At 47.1% G+C, this 18,545-nt stretch overlaps 1 protein-coding gene across 7 annotated transcripts in view; it reads right to left on the reverse strand.

Moving 5' to 3' along the window:
• The window catches only part of LOC140408399 (serine/threonine-protein phosphatase 2A 55 kDa regulatory subunit B gamma isoform), a 495,785-nt gene that overhangs the window by 89,842 nt on the left and 387,398 nt on the right, over window positions 1–18,545 (reverse strand). For all 7 annotated transcript variants that reach the window (XM_072495544.1, XM_072495546.1, XM_072495545.1 and 4 more), the window contains one exon: window positions 9,981–10,158. In XM_072495544.1, the coding sequence (XP_072351645.1) occupies window positions 9,981–10,158 (178 nt within the window). The remainder of the gene's footprint in view (window positions 1–9,980; window positions 10,159–18,545) is intronic.

Genomic DNA, 18,545 nt, shown 5'->3' on the forward strand with positions numbered 1-18,545 from the left:
GCGATCATCACGGTAGCATTGTGGTTAGCACAATTGCTTCACAGCTCCAGGGTCCCAGGTTCGATTCCGGCTTGGGTCACTGTCTGTGCGGAGTCTGCACATCCTCTCCGTGTGTGCGTGGGTTTCCTCCGGGTGCTCCGGTTTCCTCCCACAGTCCAAAGATGTGCAGGTTAGGTGGATTGGCCATGATAAATTGCCCTTAGTGTCCAAAATTGCCCTTAGTGTTGAGTGGGGTTACTGGGATAGGGTGGAGGTGTTGACCTTGGGTAGGGTGCTCTTTCCAAGAGCCAGTGCAGACTCAATGGGTCGAATGGCCTCCTTCTGCACTGTAAATTCTATGATAATCACTTTCTTTAAGGACCTGCTCGTGCCAGCAATTAGGGGGGTGGGGCAGGAGGGGGAACAGGGGATTTCGGTCATTGCTGTTACTTTGTTAAAATAAAAATGACCACCTGTTTGCATGATATAGCTAAGCCTTTGTATGCACGAATTTGATAATGTTTGGAATAAAACATATTTTTTAAAATAAAAAAGCAGAAAAAAGACTATCGGCAGGAGGGTTTTATAAGAATGGTTCCAGGAATTTGGCAGAATTAGTTCAGTTTTGAGGGTAAATTGGAGAGGTCGGGGCTGTTCTTGTTGGGATGAGAAGGCCGAGAGGAGATTTGATAGAGATATTCAAAGCCATGAGGGGGGCTGAGTAGATAGAGAGAAACTGTCCCCCCTCGTAAAAGGGTCGAGAACGAGAGGGCGCAGATTTAAAGTGATTTGCAAAAGAAGCAAATGCGATGTGGGGAAAAAAAACATCTGGAATGCACTGCCTGCAAGTGCGGGAGAGGCACCCAGGGCATTTAAGAGGGCACTAGATGATTACTTGAATAGATACAATATGCAGCGGAATGGGGGAAATGACAGTGGAATGGCATAGAGTCACGATGCTGATTTGGAGAGCTGGTGCAGGCACAATGGGCTGACCGGCCTCCTTCTGTGCAGTGACACTGCTGTGATTGCGATTATGTTTCATCTGAAATAAATATTCCAATCATTTTACAACTAACGTCAAAAGCAAATGAGCCAGGCTTTCGGGTCGCAGTCATCATTTTGTTGAACGATAATCTCCCAACACAAGATAATGAGGTTGTGTTATAAAGTTATAATGAGGTTATGTTATAAAGTGCCTTGGGTTTTCTTCTGGTGGGATGTGCAGATTTTACTGTGCAGCTGGCTCATAAGACTAATTCTGCTTCAATAAATTATAGACGATTTGGACACAGATTTGTTACTCGAAATTCAGTCATCTGAAAACTCATTCTACCTATTCCCTCGAGACACAGTATCGTCCAGTTCTAAGTGTAAGAGGTTGAAATAAAAAAACAGGAGGAATTCAGCGTTTGATTACTAATCTGCACGTTCAATTAGGGAAAGAAAACTCGCTGATACCTCGGTCCCCAGATAACAACAGCCTGGCCTGTACAAGATGGATGCACAGTGCAAGGCAAAACAGCATCCAGACATGAACTATGATGTGACACACGGTGGATTTTAATGCCTCCCCGCCCCCACACCAAAAGTCTGGAGTTGGGGCAACGTTTAAATTGGGTAGGAACGTGCAGGGTGAGGACACTATCTTGGGTTTTCTCATTTCTGCCTGATTAAGTCTGGGCCAGGAAAGCTTATGGACAGCAATCACTTTCCACATGAGAGCCTCATCCAGCCACCACTGCTATTCAACCACCAGCGGGTGGAGAGGTCATCATGCAGGAAAGGGAACCCGTATCAGGTTTGATTACGGGCTCAGAGGATGCGGTCCCTCCTTCGAAAGCATTCAATTCCTGATCGAGGGACTCGGTATCGGGGAGGGTGGCTGAGATGCACCTGCCCTTTCTTCGGCCCCCTTTCACTCCACAGGCAGCAAGCCCTTCCCGACGACCCCCACCCCACCTGGAGTCTGGATCCCCTGGCATTCCAGGCCTCAGGTGCTGCATTACCAGTTGCAGCCACCATTCCCAGTGGCACTGCCTGGAGTGGACAGCTGTCTGATTGGCTGGTAGCTCCCCATGGAGGGGGCTAGGATTTTGTCACCCGCATCCTACATGGTGGGGAAGGTGCCTGATAGACACTGAATGTAACAGAGGTGACAGAGGACTATCACTGGTGCGAGATCCCAATAAATTCCACCTGCAGATTCACTCTGGCAGTAACAAATTAGGACAATGTTAGTGAGATATTTTATTTGGTACACATGGAATTTCTCAGTGACTAGCCACCAAACACGTCTCAATAAATTGGAAGTGATCACATTAAATCCTGATCACACATCAACAGGGAAGCATGGTAGCACAGTGGTTAGCACAGTTGCTTCACAGCTCCAGGGTCCGAAGTTCGATTGCCGGCTGGGGTCACTGTCTGTGTGGAGTGTGCACGTTCTCCCCATGTCTACGTGGGTTTCCTCCGTGTGCTCCGGTTTCCTCCCACAGTCCAAAGATATGCAGACTAGGTGGATTGGCCATGATAAATTGCCCTCAGTGTCCAAAAAGTTTAGGTGGGGTTACTGGGTTAGGGTGGAGACATGGACTTAAGTGGAGTGCTCTTTCCAAGGGCCGGTGCAGACCCGATGGACCAAATGGCCTCCTTCTGCTCTGTAATCTATGATGATTCTATGATCACTCTCACAAAGAATAATGGTAGGGTGCACCACCAGGCCAGACTGCTACTGATGCACAAAGAATGAACCTAAACGTTCAGACATGAATCACAGATGTAACAAGAGTGTTTTCGACTGCAAGTTTTAAGAGGATTATCTTACCTAGCCTTGCTAATATTTTCCCATCTTTTGAAGGGACTGAATAAGGCTAGGATATTTTTTCATCGACTGGAGATGCCCTCGTAAAAACAATGTGCAGGTCTGCAAACCAACACAGGATAGGTGATTATGAATGAGCCCATTCTCATCATCAGCTCTCGCTCACACTAGGCTTTCCAGAAGAGGTTATTACTAAGTGAGCGTATGAACATCCAGATAAGCAGGAACATCAATCTTGGCTGGTTTTGTCCATCTTTCAGATTTATTTAATTATAGAGTGGGATATGTTGTCCAGCCAATGACGAGCCAGAGAATAACTGTGGTGACTTAAACTAGACAAACATACGATCTAGCGACATGAGAATTTTCACAGTAACTTCATTGCAATGTTAATGTAAGTTTACTTGTGACACGAATAAAGATTATTATTTGGTGGTATTAGCGAAGGAAATAATGCAAGGTCTCCAACACGACCATTGCCCTCACCTGGGTCACTGACCTGGTGATGCAATAAATGGCTAACCCAGAGTAAAGTTCAAATGGGTCAATTTTCGAACACAAAAACAATCCACCATGCACATGGAAGGAAACACTCAAATGTTCCATGTGCACAGTACAAAACAAAACCTCCAATTAAGTTGGTTTCTCTAAATGTATTAGCATCAATGTTAATGCTAGGGGAGGGGAGGCAATGGCATAGTGGCACTGTCACTGGACTACCAATCTCGAGACCAAGGGTAATGCTCTGGGGACCCGGGTTCGAATCCCATTGCAGCAGATGTTGAAATTTGAATTCAATAACAATCTGGAATTAAAAGTCTAATTCTCGCCTGGAAACCATCGTCAATTGTCGTAAAAACCCATCTCGTTCACTAATGTCCTTCAGGGAAGGGAATATGCCACCCTTACCTGGTCTGACCTACACGTGACTCCAGACCCCCAGAAATGTGGCTGACTCTTAGCTACCCTATGAAATGGCCTAGCAAGCTACTCGGTTCAAGGGCAATTAGGGATGGGCAATAAATGCTGGCAATAAACATTTGCCAGCTACGTACACATCCCATGAACGAATAGAAAAAAAAATCAAAAATCTCTCCCACCAGTTTAGATGAATTAACTAATTTAATAAAAATAAAACCTCTGCTTCCATCTTGGTCTATATTTTTTTCTTCATTTTTTTACTGCTTTGGTCTCATGGCGTTGTTTCTTTATTCCTTCATATTGCATTCAGATTACTTTTATGTGGCAATTCACAACCTTTGTTTCTTCATTATATCCATCACCACTCTCTTTAGCTGTTGCATCATGAGATCATTTGGCCTCTCCTGATCTCCGCCCCATCACAGATCTTCTTTGTTCTTCCTACACCCTCCCTCCCACTGGTTTAAAAACTCAGTTTCCATCTTTCTTTGTTTCTGATGAAACATCATTGACCGGAAACATTAACTCTTGTTTCTCTCCGCAGATGTTGCCTGACCTGCTGAGTTTTTCCAGCTTTTCTTTTGCTCTTATTTCAGATCTCCAGCATCCAATTTTGCTTTTGTGTTGGGGGTTCTATAGATATTCTATTTTAGTGGCTTGAGTAATGCTCCAAAATGCATAATGCTGCTTAGCACCTTTCTAAAGAACTGTCATCCTCTTAACTTATTTTAACGCACACACTGGCTCACGTCCGCACAACAAAATTAATCTCTCAGGAACTCTGGAAACTAGTTCGTCATTAATGGATGCTGCCAAGGCCAGGTTCACATCCATCAGAATATGAAATGACCACTTTAGACATTCAGTGGTTGCAGAAGAGTACACTGTGGAAAGAGCAACGTGATCGTCATGGAAACACAGTACTTGCCCCTGAGCTCTGTTGCCAGTAATCTGAAAGCAACACTTATCAGTGCATTGCCAAAAGTGTTATTTTACCAACACTCAATTGATAATGACCTGCATCCCACGACGCTGTGCCTTTGCTGCGAGCCATTTTAGATTGAATAGTCGTAATGAGACCTTAGTTCCGAGTGCTCTTCTGGGCATCATTATGCAGGGATGACACTGCCGCACTGTACTTACCGGTTATTATAGTTTCCAATCCAAAAAAGTACCAGCATAGAATAAAGCAGTCACCACTTAGATTTTCAAGTTGATGTGATCCAAGGTGACTCTAGCTCATCAAACCCATGACTTGACTTTTACACATCCTCCTTTATCGAATCAGTACAGGTGGCAGTCAGTCAATAGCAAGTTGTTTTTGAGAAATTACTTGAAAGTAAACCACTGTCTCTACCTATGAAAAAACTACCTATCAGACAAATGTAAAGAATTTCATTAACCGAATTGTTCAACCGAATTAAACTAGTTGACGTGCGAACAATGGTCTCACATCACAAAGAAACAATTAGAATTCTGCTAAATCTAAAAGCAGTGTGAAACATGGGGAGGGAGTGTGCGTGTGTGTGCAAGAACTCAGAACTTCCAGTTTTAACCGGTGTGTGGGGAGGGGGGGGGGAATGAAAATCAGATCGCTTCAAGCAAAGGATGGCTCCTTTAAATAATCTCACAATAATAAAAATCTTTACGATTGACACAAGTAGGCTTACATTAACACCGCAGTGAGAAGTTACTGTGAAAATCCACTAGTCGCCACATTCCAGTGCCTGTTCGAGAATTCAGAATGTCCAATTGACCTAACAGCATGTCTTTCGGGACTTGTGGGAGGAAACTGGAGCACCCGGAGGAAACCCACGCGGACACGGGGAGAACGTGCAGAATCCACACAGACAGTGACCGAAGCCGGGAATTGAACCTGGGTCCCTGGCGCTGTGAAGCAATGGTGCTAACCACTGTGCTACCGTGCGTGTCTCAGATGTCTTTCTCCATTCTAGGTTTAACCCAAGCCTAAACCAGACAGCTAAAGGGAAGGCCAGCATGGCAGAGATAGGTGCCATTCCAACACTCCATACGGGCCAGAAAAAAAGTGCACACCACCACAATCCCCTTACAAATTAACCTGCTTCCTCCTTTACCCTCCCACACCCCCAACTGAGTGGTCAGCCCATTTACCATCGTGCACAATCGGAGGCACCCTCGAGGCTGCCTTTCCCCCCCACCTGCTGCTGCCCCCACCACAACATCAGCCCTCGATTTACTTGCTCCCTGATACCAGCCCCCAATCTTTCCCCGACTCAGTTTCTGATCTGCCCGCTCGAGCACTAGCCATCGACCAACTCTCCACTCCCCAGCCACACTTCAACTGCGGCCTAGTTCCTAAGGCCCGCCTACCTGACACCCAGACACACTCAGTCTGAACGGTTGTGGCTGGAATCGATCTTGCAATTTCATTTTATAGAACCCAAAGATGCAAAATGGCATTTGCCCATTCCCACCTCTCCCTTATTATCTGGATCAGAATCTCCGACAACAGCAACTTATTATCGTTAAGATACTGGTATTACATACATGGAGGCCGGTTTAGCTCAGTTGGCTGGACAACTGGTTTGTGAAGCAGAGCGAGGCCAACAGTGCGAGTTCAATTCCCGAACCGGCTGAGGTTATTCACGAAGGCCCCACATTCTCAACCTTGCCCCTCGCCTGAGGTGTGGTGATCCTCAGGTTAAATCACCACCAGTCAACTCTCCGCCCTCAAAGGGGAAAGCAGCCTATGGTCATCTGGGACTGTGGCGACTTTACTTTGCACACATGAATATAGATTTTGTGAAAAGTGAACCATTCAATTACATTTATCCTTTCTCATCTTTTAAATGCTTTTTTTAATCGATGTGCAGCATATTAGGAATTAATCCATTAACTTGGTAGCAACTCTCCACCTTTGGATAGCAACCACTTGTGACAAAGGACAAGCTTTAAGTGGTGCCGCTAATTAGATCTCGGAATTCTCACAAATATAATTCTAAGGATAATTCTTCCTTTCAGTATGTAGCCTGTAAACCGCCTTCCTCTCTGAAACCACTTCTGGTGCACAAATTAATTGATGGTGGGAGCAGCTTGACAGGCTCTAGTCAAGACAATAAGTAAAGATCCACAGTAATATCATCTCTACTCATTTTCTTTGAGTTGATCCACTACAGCTTCCATTAGGGCACCGTATGGTTCATTCAGGCATTTCTATTTGTGGGCAATTGGAAAATAAAACATAAACGTCAGCCAAGAATTAGGCTGGGGTTGTTTTCCTCAAAGCAGAGAAGGTTGAGAGGGCATGATCGAGATGTACAAAATTATGAAGGACATAGATAGGGTCGATAGGAAGAAATGCTTCCCCTTATTAGAGGGGTTAATAGGCAGGGGCATAGATTTATAGTGATGGTGAGGAGATTTAGAGGGGATTTGGGGGAAAACCTTTTCGCCCAGAGGGTGGTGGAAATCTGGAACTCACTGCCTGAAAGGGTGGTAGAGGCGGGAAATATTTAAGAAGTATTTAGTTGAGCACTTGAAAATCCATAGCATACAAGGCTACGGATGAGTGCTGGAAAATGGGATTAGAATCGACAGGTGCTTGATGGCCAGCATGGGCACGATGGGCCGAAGGGCCTCTTTCTGTGCTTTAAAACTCTATGACCCTATGAGATTGAGATTCAAACTCAGGTTTCCTCGAGGAGGAATGGAAAAGAAAATACGACTGTGTGTAATGGGTGGCACAGTAGCACAGTGGGTAGCACTGTTGCTTCACAGCGCCAGGGTCTGAGGTTTGATTCCCGGCTTGGGTCACTGGCTGTTCGGAGTTTGCACGTTCTCCCTGTGTCTGCGTGGGTTTCCTCCGGGTGCTCCGGTTTCCTCCCCCAAGTCCCGAAAGACGTGCTGTTAGGTCAATTGGACATTCTGAATTCTCCCTCAGTGTACCCGAACAAGTGCCGGAATGTGGCGACTAGGAGCTTTTCGCAATAGCTTCATTGCAGTGTTAATGTGACGATAAAGATTATTATTATTAACAGGTGCCCATTCTGTTGACACCTGTTTTACATCACTGTTAAAATTGATGTTTACATTTTTGGGGTTTCGAAGGACCCGGGAGTCCAGGAGGAGAAAGAGGCTGATATTTTGGCCTTTGCTTTCCTGATAACCCGGAGACGGATACTGCTAGCTTGGAGGGACTCAAAGCCCCCAAAGTCGGAGACCTGGTTAACCAACATGGCAAGCTTTCTCGGCCTAGAGAAGATTAAGTTCGCCTTGAGAGGGTCACTGTTAGGGTTCGCCCGAAGGTGGAAACCATTCATCGACTTCTTCGTGGAGAATAAATCGTCAGCAGGGGGGGTGAGGGGGGGTTAGGGTAGCGTAGAATAGGGGGTCAATTAGGCGGGTCTTGGTGGGATGGAAGTCGGTGATTGCACTATGTTTATTGTCCTTTGTACATTGTTTTATACTGTTGCTGTTTGTAATGCCAGAAATACCTCATTAAAATTGTTTATTAAAAAAAAAAATCGAAGTTTACCCCCTCCCCCCCACTTTGCTAATGTCCCTTAAAAATGTAAAAGCTACTATCATGTCCCATCAATAATGTTGCTAATAGTATAGTTAGCAGCAGCTTATGGTGCTTCAACAATGTCATTGCTTGCAGAAACGTTTGCAGAGATTTATTTTGCTGACATCCATTTTCACCAGTTAATGTTTAGTTTTGAATCAAATGCAACAAATACGGGGCGGGATTTAACTGAACGGGAACAAAGTCCCATAGCAAGCTCGTTTAGCCGTGTGTGTCCCGACGCTCGCAGCGCTGAGAAACACAAATTATTAGACGGGTTAGAAAGGGGGCCTCAGCGGGGAACGTGCGGTCGAGCCACACATAGCTCCGTTATGTGCACTGCGCTATGGGAGTTAGTTCCCAATTAGTTGAATCGCACCCTTAGAAATGTTTTGGTTGAATCACGCCCATTGTTTTTTCTTGACTATCTCATTTGTACATGGTTGATGTAGAAATTGATACTACTTCTGAAATTAGGCAAAAATATATTTTGAATTCTTTTACGGGACCTGGGTGTCACAGGCTCAGCCAGCCTGTACTGCCTATCCCTAACTGTCCTTGAGAAGGTTCAGTCACTATGTGTATCTCACCTGAGAGCACCTGTTGCCAACATAGGGCCCTTCACCTAGACCCACACATATACTTACTTTAAAAAAAAACTTGAACATACTTTCAAAAAAAACTTGAACAAAGGCCAAACAATTTCTTATGACACAGGGACAGCAATACTTCAGTTTTAAAATAGTCAGCTAGTTAATTTTTTCAGCTTGATTTTAGCAAATATCACAGCTGGAGTTGTATTGCATCTGGGCATGTGACGGAGAGAGAGAGAGAAGCAAATGACTAAATGATGTTACTTCTCAGATGCTTTGAACAGCATGTTGTGAGATTCACTTTACGCACACTCAGCTACTGCAGCATCACTTCAGGAAGCATGCAGGTATCAGCAGATAAATTTGATCATTAATCAGAACTTACATGGTTGCATTGTATCCTACTGGTGTCCTAGAGTAAGCATCTTTTGTTTTGTACCGGGGCGAGGAGAGTGGGGGATGTGGAGAATTTTCAGATTAAAATGCTTTCTAGCCTGACTTGAACAGTGACTCTTGAAAAGAATTAGAATACTTTTTGGAGTGAAAAACTGAAAGCTCAAAGTGGCATTTAACCTAAATGTCAAAGCCATAAAAATGAAACGAAAGGATAATAGTTTACTGCAAACATTTAAAAATTTTTAAAATAAATTTAGAGTACCCAATTCATTATTTCCAATTAAGGAGCAATTTAGCGTGGCCAATTACCTACCCTGCACGTCTTTGGGTTGTGGGGGCGAAACCCACGCAGATACGGGGAAAATGTGTAAACTCCACAATGACAATGACGAGCTGGGATCGAACCTGGGATCTCGGTGCCATGAGGCAGCAGTGCTAACCACTGCGCCACCATGCTGCCCAGTTTACTGCAACCATACCAATAACAAAAAGCACTCTTTGTTTTCATTTACCAAATCACAACATTATGTATGAAAGATTTACACGGTGAGAGTTGGATTTAAACCGATGCTCCCATTGGGAGTTTCAATGAACCTACCAGCACAAAATCCATGTTTTGTCTATCAACAGAACGAGAAATTAATCCTCAGTAAGTGTAACTTTAGCGACACTCTCAATGATTCTTTGAAACCGCGCATGTGCATAATAAGGCAAAGGATACTGAAACTTCTGTCCGTTATTCCTAAATGCCAAAGGTTTATCCTGAGGTCATCAGCCGACATATAGGTCTCACAGTCACTGTTGACAGAAATTGAGTTGATGTGATAGGTGTGAGCATTAGCAAAGATCTTTCGTGGAGTCACCTCCACCATCAAATCCATGGGCTTCAGCACGGGCACCTGCAGAAAGAGGGAGATTAATATATATATATATTTTTTAAATATTTTATTGAAAATTTTTGGTCAACCATCACAGTACATTGTGTATCCTTTACACAATAATATAACAGTATAAATAACAATGACCTGTTTTATAAACAAAGAATAAATAATATATAACAAAAACGAAAACTAAATGGCAACTGCCTTGTCTCAGATAAACACTCTCCAAAAATATGATTTAACAGTCCAATATACAATTATTTATAGCAACGACCTATACATATTATACATATATATTAACAACCCTGAGAGTCCTTCTGGTTCCTCCCCCCCCACCCCCCGGGCTGCTGCTGCTGCCTTCTTCTTTTCCATTCGCTCTATCTTTCTGTGAGGTATTCGACGAACGGTTGCCACCGCCTGGTGAACCCTTGAGCCGATCCCTTTAGGACGAACTTAATCCGTTCCAGCTTTATAAACCCTGCCATGTCATTTATCCAGGTCTCCACCCCCGGGGGCTTGGCTTCCTTCCACATCAACAGTATCCTGCGCCGGGCTACAAGGGACGCAAAGGCCAAAACATCGGCCTCTCTCGCCTCCTGCACTCCCGGCTCTTGTGCAACCCCAAATAGAGCCAACCCCCAGCTTGGTTCGATCTGGACCCCCACTACTTTCGAAAGCACCTTTGTCACCCCCACCCAGAACCCCTGTAGTGCCGGACATGACCAAAACATGTGGGTGTGATTCGCTGGGCTTCTCGAGCATCTCGCACCCCTATCCTCTACCCCCAAAAGTTTACTGAGCCGTGCTCCAGTCATATGCGCCCTGTGTAACACCTTAAATTGAATCAGGCTTAGCCTGGCACACGAGGACGATGAGTTTACCCTACTTAGGGCATCCGCCCACAGCCCCTCCTCAATCTCCTCCCCCAGCTCTTCTTCCCATTTCCCTTTCAGCTCATCTACCATAATCTCCCCCTCGTCCCTCATTTCCCTATATATATCTGACACCTTACCGTCCCCCACCCATGTCTTTGAGATCACTCTGTCCTGCACCTCATGCGTCGGGAGCTGCAGTAATTCCCTCACCTGTTGCCTCGCAAAAGCCCTCAGTTGCATATACCGGAATGCATTCCCTTGGGGCAACCCATATTTCTCGGTCAGCGCTCCCAGACTTGCGAACTTCCCATCCAAATCAAACAGATCTTTCAGTTGCGTTACTCCTGCTCTTTGCCATATTCCAAATCCCCCATCCATTCTCCCCAGGGCAAACCTATGGTTATTTCTTATCGGGGACCCCACCAAGGCTCCCGTCTTTCCCCTATGCCGTCTCCACTGTCCCCAAATTTTCAAAGTCACCACCACCACCGGGCTTGTGGTGTATTTCTTCGGTGATAACGGCAATGGGGCCGTCACCATAGCTTGTAGGCTAGTCCCCCTACAGGACGCCCTCTCCAATCTCTTCCACGCCACTCCCTCCTCTTCTCCCATCCACTTACTCACCATTGAGATATTGGCGGCCCAGTAGCACTCACTTAGGCTCGGTAGTGCCAGCCCCCCCCTATCCCTACTACGCTGTAAGAATCCCTTCCTCACTCTCGGGGTCTTCCCGGCCCACACACAACTCATGATACTCTTTTCGATCCTTTTGAAAAAAGCCTTCATGATCACCACCGGGAGGCACTGAAACACAAAGAGGAATCTCGGGAGGACTACCATTTTAACCGCCTGCACCCTCCCTGCCAGTGACAGGGATACCATGTCCCATCTCTTGAAGTCCTCCTCCATTTGTTCCACCAATCGCGTTAAATTTAACCTATGCAATGTACCCCAATTCTTGGCTATCTGGATCCCCAAGTAACGAAAGTCCCTTGTTACCTTCCTCAGCGGAAGGTCCCTTGTTACCTTCCTCTATTTCTCTGCTCTGCTCCCCTGGATGCACCACAAACAACTCACTTTTCCCCATGTTCAGTTTATATCCTGAGAATTCTCCAAACTCCCGAAGTGTCCGCATTATCTCTGGCATCCCCTCCGCCGGGTCCGCTACATATAACAACAAATCATCCGCATACAGAGATACCCGGTGTTCTTCTCCTCCTCTAAGTACTCCCCTCCACTTCTTGGAACCCCTCAATGCTATTGCCAGGGGCTCAATCGCCAGTGCAAACAATAATGGGGACAGAGGGCATCCCTGCCTTGTCCCTCTATGGAGCCGAAAGTATGCAGATCCCCGTCCATTCGTGACCACACGCGCCACTGGGGCCCTATACAACAGCTGCACCCATCCAACATACTCATCTCCAAAACCAATTCTCCTCAACACCTCCCACAAATAATCCCACTCCACTCTATCAAATGCTTTCTCGGCATCCATCGCCACCACTATCTCCGCTTCCCCCTCTGGTGGGGGCATCATCATTACCCCTAGCAGCCTCCGTATATTCGTATTCAGCTGTCTCCCCTTCACAAACCCAGTTTGGTCCTCATGGACCACCCTCGGGACACAATCCTCTATCCTCATTGCCATTACCTTGGCCAGAATCTTAGCATCTACATTTCGGAGGGAAATAGGTCTATAGGACCCGCATTGCAGCGGGTCCTTTTCCTTCTTTAGGAGAAGCGATATCGTTGCCTCAGACATAGTCAGGGGCAGCTGTCCCCTTTCCTTTGCCTCATTAAAGGTCCTCATCAGTAGCGGGGCGAGCAAGTCCACATATTTTCTGTAAAATTCAACTGGGAATCCATCCGGTCCCGGAGCCTTCCCCGCCTGCATGCTCCTAATTCCTTTCACTACTTCCTCTATTTCAATCTGTGCTCCCAGTCCCACCCTTTCCTGCTCCTCCACCTTGGGAAATTCCAGCCGGTCCAGAAAGCCCATCATTCTCTCCCTCCCATCCAGGGGTTGAGCTTCGTATAATTTTTTATAAAATGCCTTGAACACTCCATTCACTCTCTCCGCTCCCCGCTCCATCTCTCCTTCCTCATCCCTCACTCCCCCTATTTCCCTCGCTGCTCCCCTTTTCCTCAATTGGTGGGCCAGCAACCTGCTCGCCTTCTCCCCATATTCGTACTGTACACCCTGTGCCTTCCTCCACTGTGCCTCTGCAGTACCCGTTGTCAGCAAGTCAAATTCTACGTGTAGCCTTTGCCTTTCCCTGTACAGTCCCTCCTCCGGTGCCTCCGCATATTGCCTGTCCACCCTCAGAAGTTCTTGCAGAAACCGCTCCCGTTCCCTACTCTCCTGCTTTCCTTTATGTGCCCTTATTGATATCAGCTCCCCTCTAACCACTGCCTTCAGCGCCTCCCAGACCACTCCCACCTGGACCTCCCCATTATCATTGAGTTCCAAGTACTTTTCAATGCACCCCTTCACCCTTAGACACACCCCCTCATCTGCCATTAGTCCCATGTCCATTCTCCAGGGTGGGCGCCCTTCTGTTTCCTCCCCTATCTCCAAGTCCACCCAATGTGGAGCGTGATCCAAAATGGCTATAGCCGTATACTCCGTTCCCTTCACCTTCGGGATCAACGCCCATCCCAAAACAAAAAAGTCTATTCGCGAATAGACTTTGTGGACATCGGAGAAAAACGAAAACTCCTTACTCCTAGGTCTGCTAAATCTCCACGGGTCTACTCCTCCCATCTGCTCCATAAAATCTTTAAGCACCTTGGCTGCTGCCGGCCTCCTTCCAGTCCTGGACCTCGACCTGTCCAGCCCTGGTTCCAACACCGTATTGAAATCTCCCCCCAATACCAACTTTCCCACCTCTAGGTCCGGGATGCGTCCTAGCATACGCCTCATAAAATTGGCATCATCCCAGTTCGGGGCATATACGTTTACCAAAACCACCGTCTCCCCCTGTAGTTTGCCACTCACCATCACGTATCTGCCCCCGCTATCCGCCACTATAGTCTTTGCCTCAAACATTACCTGCTTCCCCACTAATATAGCCACCCCCCTGTTTTTCGCATCTAGCCCCGAATGGAACACCTGCCCCACCCAACCTTTGCGTAGTCTCACTTGGTCTATCAGTTTCAAGTGCATTTCCTGTAACATAACCACGTCTGCCTTAAGTTTCTTCAGGTGTGCGAGTACCCGTGCCCTCTTTATCGGCCCGTTCAGCCCTCTCACATTCCACGTGATCAGCTGGGTTGGGGGGCTTTTTACCCCCCCCCTTGTCGATTAGCCATCCCCTTTTTCCAGCTCCTCACCCGGTTCCCACGCAGCTGTGTCCCCCCCAGGCGGTGCCCCCCCGCCCATCCCACCCCATGCCAGCTCCCCCCTCTCCCCAGCAGCAGCAGCCCAATAATTCCCCCCTCCCACCCCCCCCGCTAGATCCCCCACGAGCGTAGTTACACCCCCCATGTTGCTCCCAGAAGTCAGCAAACTCTGGCCGACCTCGGCTTCCCCCCGTGACCTCGGCTCGCACCGTGCGACGCCCCCTCCTTCCTGCTTCCCTATTCCCGCCATGATTATCATAGCGCGGGAACCGAGCCCGTGCTTCCCCCTTGGCCCCGCCCCCAATGGCCAACGCCCTATCTCCTCCACCTCCTTTCCTCCCCCCACCACCTCCTGTGGAAGAGAGAAAAGTTACCACATCGCAGGATTAATAACATAAAACTCCTCTTTCCCCCCTTTTTACCCCCCTCTTCGCCCCCATACTCGCCCCACCACTTTGTTTCAAACGTTCTTTTTTTTAAAAAAAATAACCCGCTCATTCCAATTTTTCTTCCACGGTAAAAGTCCACGCCTCATCCGCCGTCTCAAAGTAGTGGTGCCTCCCTCGATATGTGACCCACAGTCTTGCCGGTTGCAGCATTCCGAATTTTATCTTCTTTTTGTGAAGCACCGCCTTGGCCCGCCCTCCTTCTCGCCACCTCCGCACTCCAGTCTTGGTATACGCGGATCACCGCGTTCTCCCACTTACTGCTCCGAGTTTTCTTTGCCCATCTAAGGACCATCTCTTTGTCCTTAAAACGGAGGAATCTCACCACTATGGCTCTAGGAATTTCTCCTGCTCTCGGTCCTCGCCAGCAGACCCGCCGGGGCCTCCGCTCCCATTAACGAGTGCAGCATCGTGCTCACATATGCCCCGACGTCAGCTCCCTCCGCACCTTCAGGAAGACCAAGAATCCTTAGGTTGTTCCTCCTCGCGTTGTTCTCCAGCACCTCCAGCCTTTCCACATCGTTTATGGTGTGCCTCGTGCATCTCCGTCTTCACCACCAGGCCTTGTATGTCGTCCTCATTCTCGGCAGCCTTTGCCTTCACGACCCGAAGCTCCCGCTCCTGGGTCTTTTGCTCCTCCTTTAGCCCTTCGATCGCCTGTAATATCGGGGCCAACAGCTCCTTCTTCATTTCCTTTTTGAGTTCTTCCACGCAGCGTTTCAAAAACTCGTGTTGTTCAGGGCCCCATATTAAACTGCCACCTTCCGACGCCATCTTGGTTTTTGCTTGCCTTCCTTGCCGCTGCTCTAAAGGATCCACCGCAATCCGGCCACCTTCCTCTCCTTTTTTCATCCGTATCCAGGGGGGATTCCCTTCTGGTTCACCGCATAGTACTTTTAGCCGTTAAAATTGCCGTTGGGGCTCTTATTAAGAGCCCAAAAGTCCGTTCCACCGGGAGCTGCCGAAACGTGCGACTCAGCTGGTCATCGCCGCACCCGGAAGTCCGAGATTAATATTATTGTACAGCTGCTTCCACAAATTCATGGTCAACAGGCTACTATCTTTGCTAAGACATCAAGCCCAGATTCTTTGAGTTGCCTCCAAGGTGGAGATTTTAACTGAATCGATTCGTTCTGGCTGGGTTAATGCCCTGATGTAGCAGAGCTAAATTACTCAAGGGTATTTTTTATGTCAGTCACCCAGATTCATTGGTCTGGCCTGGAAAAATAGGCTAGTCACTGAGGCTTGTAATTTTCCCATTTAGCTCCAAATAACTCTTCAAAATAATTCTCTCAGAGGTAGCAGGCCCCTGATAGGAAACAACCAGAAATTGTCATGTTCACTATCTGCATTTATCTAGCTGATTCAATGTTAATACAACTACTGTGCAGCCTTACATGTCCCTTTACTGTGGCCGGGTGCTTGGGGCCCCACCAGCAACACGTGTTGCCAATGGTGGGGCTCGAAAATTCTGCTGATTGTCTCTTCACAAACCTCTGGGTTTCACCAAGTACAGTTATGTTCCAACAGGGGAAAATGTAGCAACAGACAAACAGAAACTGTAGTTTGGCCAGTAGTTTGGTTTAGAGACTCAAGCAGAAGGGAAGATTCTCCATTCTCAGCGGGTGTCTGGCTCGCTGCCTAAAAAAGCGGTGAGGCACCTGTGCTGCGTCAGAGGAGGAAGGCCTGCCAGATATTCTGCCCATCAGGCAGTTGAATGGACGTTGGCTGGTATTCCTCCAGACTGAGGACCCCGGAAGATGACTTTCCTCCCGTCAAGAGCTGCCAGCCTAGCCAACCAGACGTCGGTACCTCGTGCACTCAGCAGCGCCACAGAAGAGGCGATGGCTGCTGCCAGAACAGCATCACGCACCAGAGTCCCAGGATCCCTAGAGGGACACAGTGGTTAGCACAGTTGCTTCACAGCTCCAGGGTCCCAGGTTCGATTCCCGGCTTGGATCACTGTTTATGCGGCGTTTGCACTTTCTCTCCCTGTCTGCGTGGGTTACCTCTGGGTACTCCGGTTTGGTCGGAGGGTTTCTTTCCACGGGGTCAGCAGCAAGGGCAAGGGTGTAGTGGTGTCAGTGGCCTTTCTTCAGTTCCATGTCCTCGATCATTCACAAAGTTTTGCAGACCAAGGGAAAAAACCCACCCCCTGCCTCCAGCTGCCATGCAGCCTACGTTTACAAGTTGTGTAGGCCACATGTCGGCAGGCCCACCTGAAGCTGGGAATATAGCAGCAGACGCAAGAAGAGGCCCTTTAGTGGTCATTAATTGGCCAAATAGGGACTCAAATGGAGCCAGGATGGTAAGGTCGACCATGGGTCTTCCCATCCAGAACTTAATATCTATGCAGGCGGGAAGGCGATGTATGGCTCAAGTTCACCCACCTCCTTCCTCAGCTCTTGCAGAGGCAAAGGATTCTGGCCATAATAATGATTGTCTGTGCCTGTCAGACATCCAGTCCACCAAATAAACAGTTCAAGTACTGGTATGCTAACACATATTCCTTCCAACTTAAGCCAATGGTGAAGAAAATCATGCAGAATGTAAGTTGGGCTGTCTATTTGTTAAAAAAAATAGGCACCGAGCTCTTGTTCTAAAGGTAGTTAAAATTCACACAATTACGCTATCAAGTCGTGTACAATTCCTGCTGAGTCACTGATTAAGGGCATTTGCGGTGGTTGCAAGAGGCAGCTTGTCCTTGAGGAGAGAGAGAGAGTGAGGCACCACCCTCTCCACGCGCGCCAAAGGAAATGCATGGAGCCTAGACAGGCAAAAATAAATAGGTAGGAGATAATACGTATTAACAAATGCAATCTATGTTTTTTTCTCAGCTTTCCGGAGTTACCTCTCAGTAATGCACTTTGTCACTTATCTCGCGAGCAATCACTAATTGAGTGGCATAGTTTATGCCTTACTCGCAATGTATTTGTGCTGTGGCTGTCAGTAGGATACCATTCACATCATCTGAAGGTTTTCTACAGTATCATGCAGACACATTATCAGTCAGTGTTAACAGTTATGACCTTTTCTCCAAAATGCATTGACAGGCATTCTATTTTCTCCAGCTACAAATCCCTGGCGGCTTTGCTAAATCCCTAGTGATCACTTCTGCCAACAACTGGTTTCAAGCCTCCCCTCGCTCAAAGGCTCTCCTGCACAAATCTTAGTCCAATAAATGAACAGCGTTCCACCTAACATGCTGCACTCTCATTAAAAGAAACCATCCAAAACATACTTTTGGCCTACGCGCATGAGAACGGTTGATGCTTCATCTGAAAATTATTCGCTGTTCTTTCCCCAAAGAACTTGCTGAGTAAAAACCAAAATAAACATGGATTGTATTTGTTAACATGTATCATCTCCCACCTATTTTTTTTAAATGATGCAATGGCTTGAATTCACAGTTTGTGTCTCCTGCTGGCTGAGGGGAAATCCTGTAGTGAAGAGGAAGATAGTGTGGCTTAAAAGAATCATTTGTAACGATTATTTCCATTGTAATTAGTGTAACATTTCTACGTATGGTCAGCACTGGCACCATCTCGGAGAACGGCCAATGGGCATATGTGGCTCCGTAAACACTTCCTTAGTAACCTTCCCTCTCCTTATTGAGCAGTGAGGCTCAAAAACATGCGCAACTACAGACTGGGCACACCAAAATCTACTCGTAAGTAACTCTAACATTGCACCAATTTCCTTCTCACTTTTAACCTTCATTGAATCATCCTTATTTACACAT

This window comes from Scyliorhinus torazame, chromosome 3, assembly GCF_047496885.1.
Source record: "Scyliorhinus torazame isolate Kashiwa2021f chromosome 3, sScyTor2.1, whole genome shotgun sequence".
Classification (NCBI taxonomy): domain Eukaryota; kingdom Metazoa; phylum Chordata; class Chondrichthyes; order Carcharhiniformes; family Scyliorhinidae; genus Scyliorhinus; species Scyliorhinus torazame.